General features: G+C 49.2%; 1 protein-coding gene across 1 annotated transcript; it reads right to left on the reverse strand.

The window, feature by feature from the left end:
* Positions 1-250: 250 nt before the first annotated feature.
* Positions 251-12,087, reverse strand: Exosc2 (exosome component 2). The gene is made up of 9 exons (XM_052726605.1): positions 11,951-12,087; positions 10,491-10,592; positions 8,173-8,218; positions 7,965-8,054; positions 6,267-6,332; positions 5,454-5,522; positions 3,396-3,572; positions 2,250-2,378; positions 251-1,325 (listed from the first exon to the last, which is right to left on the reverse strand). The coding sequence occupies exons 1-9, from the start codon at positions 12,070-12,072 to the stop codon at positions 1,245-1,247; spliced, it is 882 nt and encodes a 293-aa protein (XP_052582565.1). The 5' UTR covers positions 12,073-12,087; the 3' UTR covers positions 251-1,244.
* Positions 12,088-12,357: the final 270 nt, after the last annotated feature.

A 12,357-nucleotide genomic window follows, 5' to 3' on the forward strand; every position in this document is an offset into this window, starting at 1 on the left:
GAGAGAATTGACTCCTACAAGTGGTTCTGATTTCCACATGCATGCACTCACATCACGCACAAAAATATATAAAGTGGGAAAAAATGTAAATCAGGGTACCATTTTTGGTTTTGTGTAGTGAGTTAGTCTCACTGTATAACCCAAGTTGGCCTCACCTCCTGCCTCTGCCTCCATGTGGAATCACCATGCTGGACCAGGGTACCCATTTTTAAACAGTCATAAGAGAAACAAAGCATAGAAACTGGCACTCTACACTGAGAACTTGTATCTTGTTTCTTCTAACTTTCCATTATTCAGAAGTTAATACATCACCACATCAATTACATAAGGCAACGGCTTGGCTTTTCACAGCTCCAGTTTGTTTTTTGTCAGAGCATCAAAAAGCACTGTGGGCCCAGAACACTCATTCTCTCAGTTATTGGCAATGGCTCGGCTCTTACAAACCACCTTCAGGCAGGCCAGGTACTACAGAGAATCCTGCCACTATCTCAGGGAACATCTCAGGCACTTCTTAAGGCCTCCAGGCCAGTTCCTGCTGGTGGACATGTAGGACCCGAGATGCTAGAGAAACAGGAGCAGCTCACACACAGAGGGAAGGAAGCCCAGGTAGAGGGTAGAGATCCCTTACCCTATCACCAGGACACACAGTAGCAACAGATTCCAACAAAGGCTGGTTCATTTTATTCTTCTATCCATCTGACCGCTGGCCTAACTCTACCACCTCTTCTCCAACTACACACTTCTGCATTAAAGGAGATGGAATGAAAGCCAAAACAGACCACTCGGCTGGCACTGCATGGTTTTTCTTTTTCTTTGGTTTTCTTTTCTCTGGGGTGGGGGTAAGGCTGGAAATTGAACCTGGGGCCTTTCACATGTTAGGAAAGTGCTCCACTGGAGCTATATCCCCAGCCCAGCATGTTTTCTACTGGAACAGTTTCATGGGGTGTTATGTGGCATGACTGTAAAACATGGATTCTCCAAGTTACTCCAAGATACATCATCATGCTGGGATACAATGCTCTGAGAGGGACCCGAGTGTCCGAAGCCATCATTCACTTCCACCCTGGCTTTGTCTCAGAACAGGAAAGAACAGGCCTGGCCCTGCTGCGCCACTGAAGGTGAGGAATGTGTTTGTCAGATCCTCCCTGGGCCACGTGTGGTGAAGACTGACCACACAGCAGACTCTTCCCCCTCCCAGAGAGGCTGCTCCAGAGAGTCACAGTCCCATCCTTCGGCACCTGGCCTCACCCCTCCTGTTCCAAAAGCCTCTGGCGTGTTTCTAGCATGATCTCCTCCATTACTTCTGGCTTTAAGATATCTTTAATCTGAAGGAAAACAGAAAAAGGTATGTGTTCATTCAGAAATAACCATAAGTAGAACATTAAGTCAACCAAAATGAGGCAAGGAAGCCTGGCTAACATACACTGTCTGCATGCTGCACTCCATCAGAGATTGAGCAAGGACACTGTTCCAGATCTAGACCCAGCTTAAAAAACAAGCCAGCAAAGTGCCCTGGGACAGCTGACAGAGACACAGTTCAGTCACTCATCAGAAGGTGCCTGAGGGGCTGGAGAGGTAGCTCAGGGGTTAAGAACGCTTGCTGTTCTTTCAGAAAACTCTGGTTCAGTTCCCAGCACCCACATGGCAGTTGATGGTAACCCGAGTTGCAAGGGATCTGAACCTGACATCCTCTTCTGGCCTCCGCAGGTACCAGGTGTGCACATGGTGCACGAACTTACTACACATGTGCAGGCAAAGCACCCATGCACATAAAATTTTTTTTTTTGTATTTTTTTTTTTTTTCTGGTTTTTTGAGACAGGGTTTCTCTGTGTAGCTTTGCACCTTTCCTGGAACTCGCTTCATAGACCAGGCAGGCTAGCCTCAAACTCACAGAGATCCGCCTGCCTCTGCCTCCCAAGTGCTGGGATTAAAAGCGTGTACCACCACCGCCTGGCATATTTTTTTAATTTAAGTCAAGAAAAAAAAAATCTTTCTACTTATTTGAAAAAACATCAAGAAGATGGGTGGATTTTGGAACAGGCAAGATGAAATGTGGAATGCTATTGTCATAAAAATATCCTTCCTACACCAAATCTATAGCAATGCTAGAAATATCTCAGGGAACATGGCAGGGACTCACTAAGGTTGTCTCCAGGCTAGTTCCTGCCATGGGGTATGGGAAGGAAAGTGGACTGCTGAAGGAACACGGGAGCAGCTCACACACGGGAAGGGAGTCTGGGTGGAGTACCTGATGTGCAAGGGAAGCCTCGTAGCAGTACAGGATGCTAGTGTCATACAGCATCATCCGCTGAGTTACCAGCAAAACTATGCAGTTCCGAAGCCGAGAGATCACCTCTCGATCACTAAGGGCTACCGGCTACACAGGGACACAAAGGGGAAGGGAAAAGACATAAATACAGGATCCAGATAAGCAAACAGCCCCAGAAGCCCCAGAAGAGAGAAATCACACTAATTTCCACCATGAAACTCCATGCCACCCTGGTGTTGGGATAATCTTTTTGCACACTGGCTGGCAGGCAAGCCCCAGGGATCCTCTTGTCAACACACACACACACACACACACACACACACACACAGCACTGGGATTACATGTGCACCAACACATCTGGCATTTGTACATGGCTTCTGGGATTTGAATTCAGGTCCTCAGGCTTAAGTACTTTACCACCTGAGCCATTCCCCGACCCTCTGTTGCTTCTTCAGTGGCTCTCTGGCTATTACCCTGTAACTTTGCCACCGTCACAAAGCTCAGGGCAGCCACTGAGTCATCTCTTCAGGGAAGACAAGTCAATCAGGTGCTCATGAACACTCTAGCTCAGACTCAGAGCATAGCAGTTTCCTCAGTCCAGACGGTGAGTGACCACACGCCGCATGAGGCATCACACAGCAGCTCACACAGACAAAACCACTGCAGTGCTGCAGCACCTTCTGAGTACACTTGCAATGCTCTACAGCGACAGAATCACCCAACGCTGCAGTTCTCAGAACACAGCCTACATGTTAAGTGCCACAAGACTATTGACATAAAGTCAAAACAGGACTCAGCAGATAAAAGCACTTGCTGAGTAGACTCCCAAAACCCACATAAAAGCTAGGCAGAGCACAAAAGTCTGTAATCCCACCACACCCATCAGGAAATCTTCAGAAGCTCATAGGCCAGCTAGCAGAGACCTTCACAAACAAGGTAGAGAAATGCATGGATCAACAGCTTGTCCTCTGACCTCTAATGTATCATGGCACATGATACCCACCATCTCTGTCTGTCTCTCTCTCTCTCTCTCTCTCTCTCTCTCTCTCTCTCTCTCTCACACACACACCAGATTCTACCTGCCACAGATACTCTCAACCAACAGCTGCAATGATGCTCACTCACCTCCAGGTTTGCAATGAAGCCTCCAGCATCCTCATCTTTGTGCTCGGGTGTAGGGTAGATCCAGATGAAACCATTGTTACCCAGAATAACCGAAGCACCACACGGCAAGTCGTGGAAATGAGTCTTCTGTCGTTTCACCAGGGAAGGAGACACCTGGACTAAAACTCCCTGACCTAGCTAGAGACAGACCATAAGGCAGGCATGGTAGCATATGCCTTTAATCCCAGCATTTGGGAGGCAGAGGCAAGCAGATCTCTGTGAGTTCAAGGCCAGCCTGGTCTACAGAGCAAGTTCCAGGATAGCCAGGGCTACACAAAACCTGTCTCAAGGCAAAACAACAACAACAAAAGAAAAAAGGAAATGGATCAGAAGCCAGGTAGGGAAGCACAGCATCTGAGAGGCTGAGGCAAGAGGCTCACTAGGCTGTCTGAGCTATCTAGTAAGACCCCATTCCCCCACAAAAAAGAGCAAGAAACAATCAGTGAGAATGAATGCAAAGTAGGTTACAGAATATATATACATCCTGACATACCTCATCATTGGCCTTCCTATGGATACTGTTGTCACCCAGTGCACACAGAGCATGCACTTTGCAGAAAACATTTCTGCCCACGGCTATTTATACATTGCAGAGAAGGTGGCAGTCAGGTTGATGAGATGGTGGTAAAGGTGCCTGCTGCCAAGCCTGACAAGCTGAGCTCAATCCCCAGAACCCACACAGTAGGAGACAACCAACTCCTATAAGATGGCCTCTGACCTCCACATGTGCCATGGCATGCACATTTTAATTAAAAGAAAGAGGTCGTCAATACTCTGTCACTTCCCTTTGCCTTCTAATCCAGAGCAGGTGTGCTGGCTATTACAGAAACTAGAGCCAATGAGGAGTCTCCCACTGCCCACATAACAGTTCCATTCCATGATCCTAGTTTGGATCTTAACCTCAAATTTCCATGCCACCCATAAGACGTGGTTCACTGGATTAGTAAACCCATGCCTGGTCTTGACTGGTCAGCTCTAGGTCCTCATACCAATAAGAAGTGTCTAGAGCAACAGGCTGTGGAGGTCCGCACACACAACAACAGGCTGTGGACCCTGTCCGCACACACACACACACAACAGCAGGCTGTGGAGGTACATACACACACACACACACACAATAGCAGGCTGTGGAGGTCCGCACACACAACAGGCTATGGAGGTACACACACACACACACACACACCCCAACAGGCTGTGGAGGTCCACACACACACACAACAGCAGGCTGTGGACCCTGTCCACACACACACACAACAGGCTGTGGAGGTACACACACACACACACACACACACACACACACACACACACACACAACAGCAGGCTGTGGAGGTCCGCACACACAACACCTCCTCTTACATCAAGAACATGGCGACAGCTGCCACTTGATTAAAGGACACAGCTCTTTGTTCCTCTTGGAAAATGGAAAGCCAACAAACAACTACACCCTATGTGTCCTAGGAAGCACGCTGTCTTTAAAATACGTGACCTCAATAATGGAACCTCACAGAAGCAGGCAAATTTCATTTAGAGGCTGGGATGGGAAATCCATCTTTGCTAGCAGTAATATCCATCAACAATAGCCATGTTGACTGCACTGCAGACATGGTTCTGCAGACATGCAGCCAGCCTCTCAATACCAGGTTGACATCTCCCAGAGGGAACAGAGCCTCACAACCCCAAGTAGAGGGGCTCTGCCAGAACAGGCTCCTCAGGAGGGAAAAGATTTAGGACATTAATCACCCTTTGTCCTGCCACAGGTAGCAGAAGCCCCCCCTCCCCCAGGCCCTGTGAGCACAGTCAGCCATTAGTCCTAATCAACTGGGTTCTGTTGTTTTTTGTTGTTTAAGATGGGGGTTGCAGGGAGAGGTTGTCTCACTGTGTAGTCAAGGATAGTTTCCAATCTTCAGCCTCCAGAGGGCTGGGATTACAGGGCTATGACACACACCCAGCTCCCTACCAGGCCTTTAGGTCAGCAATGCCAGGAAGAACTGGACTTGAAGCCTCCCAAGCCTGACTTACCTTTCCATATTTCAGGCTCCTTGTGTGCAGAGAAACAGCTCCATCTGAGAACACTGCCTGGACCTCCGCCTGCCCAGGTGATGAAGGAACAAGAGCAGCCATGGCAACCCACTCTCTGTCATCTGCATGCATCCAGCTTGCCCTCCATCACTGACAGGCCACCCTGCCTATCTTACATGACCCCAGGGGACATCACTATGACCTCACCTCTCCCCTTGGTTGGCAAGGGTATCTTGATACAATCTTTGCTACTCTCTGGGGTAAATGTTCACATCATTTAGAAAACTTGAGGGCTGGGGAGGTGGCTCAGTGGGTAAAGATACTTGCCATCAAGCCTGTGACCTGAGTTTGATTCCTCAGGATTCACATGGTGGAAGAAAAGAACCAACTCATACAAATTGTCCTCTGACCTCTACATGCACAGAATAGCAGTGATCGCACACATAAACAAATAGTAAGTGTAATCAAATATTTTTTAAGATAAAAAATGAAATGTGGGTCTAAGCCAGGAATGATGGTCTATGCCTGAATCTCAGTACTCAGGAGGCTGAGACAGCAATGTCATATTTGAGGCTAGCCTGGGGTACACAGTGAGTTCAAAGCCAGCCTGGGCTATCCTTAAAAAGGACGGAAAGACAACTGTGTCTAGCTTGCACCATGGATCACAAGTTACCAAAGCAAGGCATCGTTCTGAGCTAAGGAGCAAGGGCAAAGCTGCAGCCGAGGCCGGGACACCTGAGCCAGCTCAGACCCTGCGGTGCCTTTCCTCTGATCAGAGCACAAGCATGCTTGCAGCCCTGCAGGTCAGGATACACTGATGAGGTCTCCTTCCTGTAAGAAGCCTCTCATGGCCAGCTCGTCCTCAGCAGATCTTCTCCTCTGAAACACACAGGAGAAAGCACATGACACAAGTCTCACGCTCAGGAAGAGCTCTTTCCATCGCTGCTTTTGCTTGAGGCCTGGGAAGCCATGGTATTTTAACATGAAGAACTATGACAAGAGGAAACCTGAGTCGCTGGAGAACAAGGGAGATGATTCTGGCTCTCCAAAGAGGGACCCTCCTGAGCTAACCCAGACCCTCTGCAGCTCACTGAGTCTGTTTCCCACTCCCCCACCACACTTCTACCAGGCTGTGTCTGCTCATGTATCTCCCTTCTCAGAGTCCCTAGCCTCATCCACTCAGACTCCAGAGGCCCTCCTATGAAACCACCACTCTGCTCCCGTGTTTCTTCATCCTCCTGCCACCATATGGCTCAGCTGTCTCCTGCCCTCCACCATCTATAAGCTCTTTAAGGGACTCAGCTGTCTCCTGTCCTCCACCATCTATAGGCTCTTTAAGGGGCTTAGGTATGCCTTCTTTATTCTGGACTCTCCACAGGACGCAGCTCAGGAAGCCTCTCTGAAATATATGATGGAACTGAACCATCACTGTCTGAAATAACCAAATGTCATTCAGTCATCGAAAACTAAAGACAGCCGGGCAGTGGTGGCACACGCCTTTAATCCCAGCACTCGGCAGGCAGGTGGATTTCTGTGAGTTCAAGGCCAGCCTGGTCTACAGAGCGAGATCAGGACAGGCTCCAAAGCTACACAGAGAAATCCTGTCTCAAAAAACAAAAAACAACAAAAAGAAAAGAAAGAAAAAGAAAACTTGGGCTGGAGAGATGGCTCAGAGGTTAAGAGCACTGACTGCTCTTCCAGAGGTCCTGAGTTCAATTCCCAGCAACCACATGGTGGCTCACAACCATCTGTAATGAGATCTGGTGCCCTCTTCTGGCCTGCAGTCATACATGCTGTATACATAATAAATAAATAAATCTTAAAAAAAAAAAAAAGAAAAAGAGAACTCAAGACATGTGGGGCTCATTGGCACACGCCTTTAATCCTAGCACTCAGGAAGCAGAGGCAGGCAGATCTCTGTGAGTTCCAGGCCAGCCTGGTCTACAGAATAAGTTTCAAGATAGTCAGGACTACACAGAGAAACTCTGTCTCAACCCCAACTCCCACACCGGCAAGAAAAAAAAGAAAGCTAAGGCCAGTCCTTCATGGACATCTTCCCTATGTAATGCCGATGCACCAAGAAAAAGAAATAAGCGGGCTGGAGAGATGGCTCAGAGGTTAAGAGCACTGCTTGCTCTTCCAAAGGTCCTGAGTTCAATTCCCAGCAACCACATGGTGGCTCACAACCATCTGTAATGAGATCTGGCGCCCTCTTCTGGCCTGCAGGGATATGTGCAGACAGAACATTGTATACATAAAAAATAAATAAATCTTAAAAAAAAAAAAAAGAAATAAGCACCAAGATCCAGGGGCCTTTCTCCCCAGCTCCGTCTTGGGAGCCCACTCCACGGGTGTTTCTGGTCTTAACACACACTAGTTGCTGCCTATGTCGGGAGAGTTCACCAAGGTAGCAGACTCCATGACAAACAGTGACAGTGTAGAGCAGAGTTCTATGGTAGAGCAAAAGCCCCACAGCTCAACTGGACAGTTTCAGGGCAGGTAAGCACTTACCAGCTCCCCTCCGGGCAGGTTCATGGATGAGAGGAGCAAGACAGAATCCAGCCTGGAATTGGTCTCCACTTTCCACCTCTTCTGTTGAACCTGTATGGAAAACGTAGAGCAGCATCGCAGGGGCACCTTCTTCATACAGCGTTTCACAGAATGAAGGTCCCAGCTCTGAGCCACCAGCCTCCTGCGCTTGGGGAAACAGCAACTTTACCTCTGTGATTCTGCCCACTACAATGTCTCCTACTTCTCCATTGTACCTGCGAGAGAAAGCAGAAGGCTGTCAGTGGCCAGCGGGCTGGACAGACCATCACTGTCTGAGACTGAGTGAACAGACGGGACTCGGCAAGCATCTTATTTAGCAAACAGGTGTAACTACAATGTTTAGACCCGGGGACTTCAGAATCTCTCTGTGTATTAGCTATCCTTAAAGAAACTGCTCATTGTGAGCCGTTTGTTCCTTTAGATTGCTTGATTATGTGACAAATTAAAAACACGGAGTACTCGCCTGTGAATGGGATGAGTTCATCACCAAGCACTGGAGGAGGAAGGAGACTCTGCAACAGGTCACCATCCATGGGGCTCCAACTGCCACCTCCCTGCTGCCTGCCTGGCTCAGGAACTCTGCTGGTCCCTCACCCTGATTCCAATGGTCAAGTGCTCTTTGCTAAAGCCCAGGCATTAGACTAGGTCTCTTTCTACTCACAGTTCCCTCACTTACAGTGAGCTCACTGAGTTTTAATGGTGAGAGGCTGGGGCACATCCATAATCCCAGCTCTTGGGAGGTGGAGTTGTCAAGCTATCCAGTATCAGTAACCACACAAATGGCTCATGAGCACTTCTAAAAGTAAGGAAGTGAAGCTTGCCAGCAGCTGCTTCCCCTCTCCACAGCAACTGCTCTCTCCCATTCATCCCCGGGTCAGTAAGTGCTTACCACCACCCCCCTCATCCCCCCACCCCCAACCTCCCATGCTTAAGCCAAAACCTTGGAACATCAACCTTGATTCCTGTCCCACTCTGGGATAAGCTCAGCACAAATCCTGCTGATGTCATCTTAAAATGCACGAAGGAAACAAAGACATCCAGACTGGAAAACAGGAACTAAAACCATCTCTAGTCTGTTAACTATATATCCTTGGACACACCAATTATTGCAAGTGAGCAATGTTCCTACAGAGAGAAAACCCCAAAGAATAAAGTCCAATACCCTTTCATGTAAAGACACTCAGAAAACAAAGTACACAGAGGAACTCGCCACTACTCCTCAGTGCTGTGCTGCTACCCTCGTGCGAGCCGCCACAGCTTTGTCATTTTGTTAGATAACTACAGTTCCCTAGTCTAGCTCCCCGTCCCCCTTCAATGTCCATAGCAGCTACAGCAAGTTGATTAAGACATAAGCCAGAGCCGGGCAGCGGTGGCACACACCTTTAATCCCAACACTCAGGAGGCAGAGCCAGGCAGATCTCTCTGAGTTCGAGGCCAGCCTGGTCTACAGAGCGAGATCCAGGACAGGCACCAAAGCTACACAGAGAAACCCTGTCTGGAAAAACCAAAAAAAAAAAAAAAAAAAAAAAAAAAAAAAAGACATAAGCCAGATCACAGCTTTCTTTTGGTCAGTCCCTTCCAAGAGCTTCCCAGATCACATAACAAAGCCCAGCCATCACAGCCAGGCAGGATGTCGATCACCTGCTCAGCTCAGCCCCTGATCTCCTCTGTGACCACTCAGCTCCATCCCCACTGGCTTCCCTTCTGGACTAACCTTTATGGGCTGCTTCTAGGTACTTGGCCCTGTGTTAAGTACTTTAGTAGTTAGACATGTAGCATGTCACTGAATTCTAATGAAAATCCTGACGTGGCTATTTTCTTTACTATGCAGAAAAGGAAAGTATCCGAGGCTTGGAGGGATCGTGACCTTTGAAGCTCACACTACTACCTTTCAGGATGTCCTGGGAAGGAAAGGGTTTATTTGGCTTACAGGTTACACTCCATCATCAAGGAATGCCAAAGCAGAAACCTGGAGGGCAGAACTGAAGCAGAGACCATGGAGAAACACCACTTGCTGGATCGTTTCCTAGGCCCAGGCTCAAGCTTAGCCGGCATATTCATTCTCTCCCCTACCACTCCCCAACTTAGACAGGGTCTCTCTACATAGCCCAGGCTGTCCTGGAACTCACTCTGTAGACCAGGCTGTCCTGGAACTCACAGAGAGCCGCCTGCCTCTGCCTCCCCCAAGTGCTGGGATTAAAGGCATGCATGGTGCCTGGCTCTCCAACCAGCATTCTTACACACCCCAGGCCCACCGGCCCAGGAATGGACTGAGCCCTCCCAACAGACATGCCCACAGGCCAATCTGATGGAGTCAGTTCTTCAGTTTAGTTCCTGCTTACCAGGTAACTCTCGATTTGTGTCAAGCTGGCAGCTGAAGCTAACTATGACACACAGCTGAATTCAACACAGCAGGCCTGTAGCAGGACGGATTGTGGAGTGGGGAGAGACGGAAGAGACCTGTGCACAACTCACACTTGTCCTTACCTGGTTTTCAAGGCTTTCACACAGATCAGTTTGTTCACTCTCTCCACGGAGCCAGCCACAGACGCAATGAGCTTCTCTTCCCCCATGTATGTCCCATGGCCCCTGTTGAAGGACAGGGCCGCAAAGAAAGGATACCATGTTACACTGGAGGTGACCTCTCCCAGCTAGAAGAACCTAACGGGCTCCTCCTGCCCTGAGCCTGATGCACTCCTCAGAGTGGACATCTCCGTCATCCTAAACAGGACAGTTCAGGTGTCACTTTCCAACAACCTACCTCCAGGATCTCAGGCAACACAGGAGCCCTCCCCACTTCTGCCTCACCTATCCCATTCCCAGCCGCTCCCCTGACCCTGCCCTCCCTCATCCACTGCAGTTACAACTTTCTGATGGCATTTCCTGTTTATGTCTCCTTGCTAGATCGTAAACTCCACCAGGGCATAGATTTTCACTTCCATACCCCAACCACACAGGATATGTTGAAAATACGAAGGAATTAATCCTAAGAGTTCTACCATCCAATAACCTTAAGCTTAAAGCTGAGAGGCAACGCTATAAACGTTTTAACCTCATTTGTACCAAAAAAAGGGAAGAAAGAACTTGGTGTGGTAGTCACACCTCTGAGTCCAGAACTTGGGCGGCAGAAGCAGGGGGATCTCTGATTTCCAGGCCAGAGTGGTCTACATAGTAAGTTCCAGGACAGCCAGTGTTATAGTGAGGCCCTGTCTCAGAGTGACAGAGAGATAAAACGATGCAAAAGGGAGAGACTGGCTACCTAACAGAGTCATCTTTGGTGGTGATGCAATGCGAATCTGCTCTTCGGCCCTACTCCTTCAGTTCATATAATCCTCACTACCCTACCAACTACAGTTGTCACCGCTGTCTTCAGGGTGAGGATACCGACCTTAACAAGGTGCTACGGCTAATGATAACAGTAACGATGGCAGCTGTCCGGCTCCATAGTCTGCCCTAACTACCGCAAGATGCTGGCCTTTCCATGATAAGTTTGTACACTTGGGTGCATCTAGCACTGTGTTGGCTCAAAACCCCCAAAAGCACGGCTTCAAAACCGGGCTCCTCGCTGAGGTGACACTCAGGGAGGTGACCAAACCAGCAACGCCTACTGTCCCTTAGAGGGCTGTAAGGAGGGTCCTGCTCCCAGCTCTCCCCAGCTCTCCCTCCCCAGGAAGGCTCAAAACTCTTGTTTCAGGCTGAGGACCCAAAAGTTTCGGACGCCGTAGGTCAAATGAGAGTCAGGGCTGAGACAGGGTCACCCAAGATGAAGAGAGTCAGAAGCAAGAGGCTCGGAAAGGAGGGGGCTAGTGTGGATGCTAGGATGCGTCCCGGGTACCTCAGTAACTTAGATACAAGGGGACAGGAAGCCGGGCGTCCGGGGCAGCAGGCCACGTGCAGGGCTCTGCAGCCGCCTCCTGAGGCCTTGGGCCCCCCAAATCCTCACGTACCGCATGAATCCTGTGTCCGTGGTGATCGTGTCCCCCGGTACCACCAAGTGTTTCTTAGAGTCGCGGCCCAGGCTCTCACTGAGAGGTTTGCGAGCCTTAGGAAGCCTCATTTCCATCGCCATCTTGGCGCCAATGACTTGCGCAAGCGCAGCTCTACTCTCGGTGCAATAACTCCCGCCCACCTTCAGAGCAGTGACCAATAGAAATGCATAGTGTAGCGGCCATGTTGACTATTGGCAACTATTAAGTTAACCTGAGGGAGGGAGGAGGGCGCCAAACTGCCATATTTACTACTGGCAAGCAAGCACCCGTGGGATAATGAAGTCTCATGTGATCTGGTTTGGTGTTGAAATGCTGGTTTTGTTTTTGTTTTTGAGAAAGGGTCCCGTGTATGGCTGGCCTCAAAC

Source organism: Peromyscus californicus, unplaced genomic scaffold (genome assembly GCF_007827085.1).
Source record: "Peromyscus californicus insignis strain IS unplaced genomic scaffold, ASM782708v3 Scaffold_7__1_contigs__length_154581171, whole genome shotgun sequence".
Classification (NCBI taxonomy): Eukaryota; Metazoa; Chordata; class Mammalia; order Rodentia; family Cricetidae; genus Peromyscus; species Peromyscus californicus.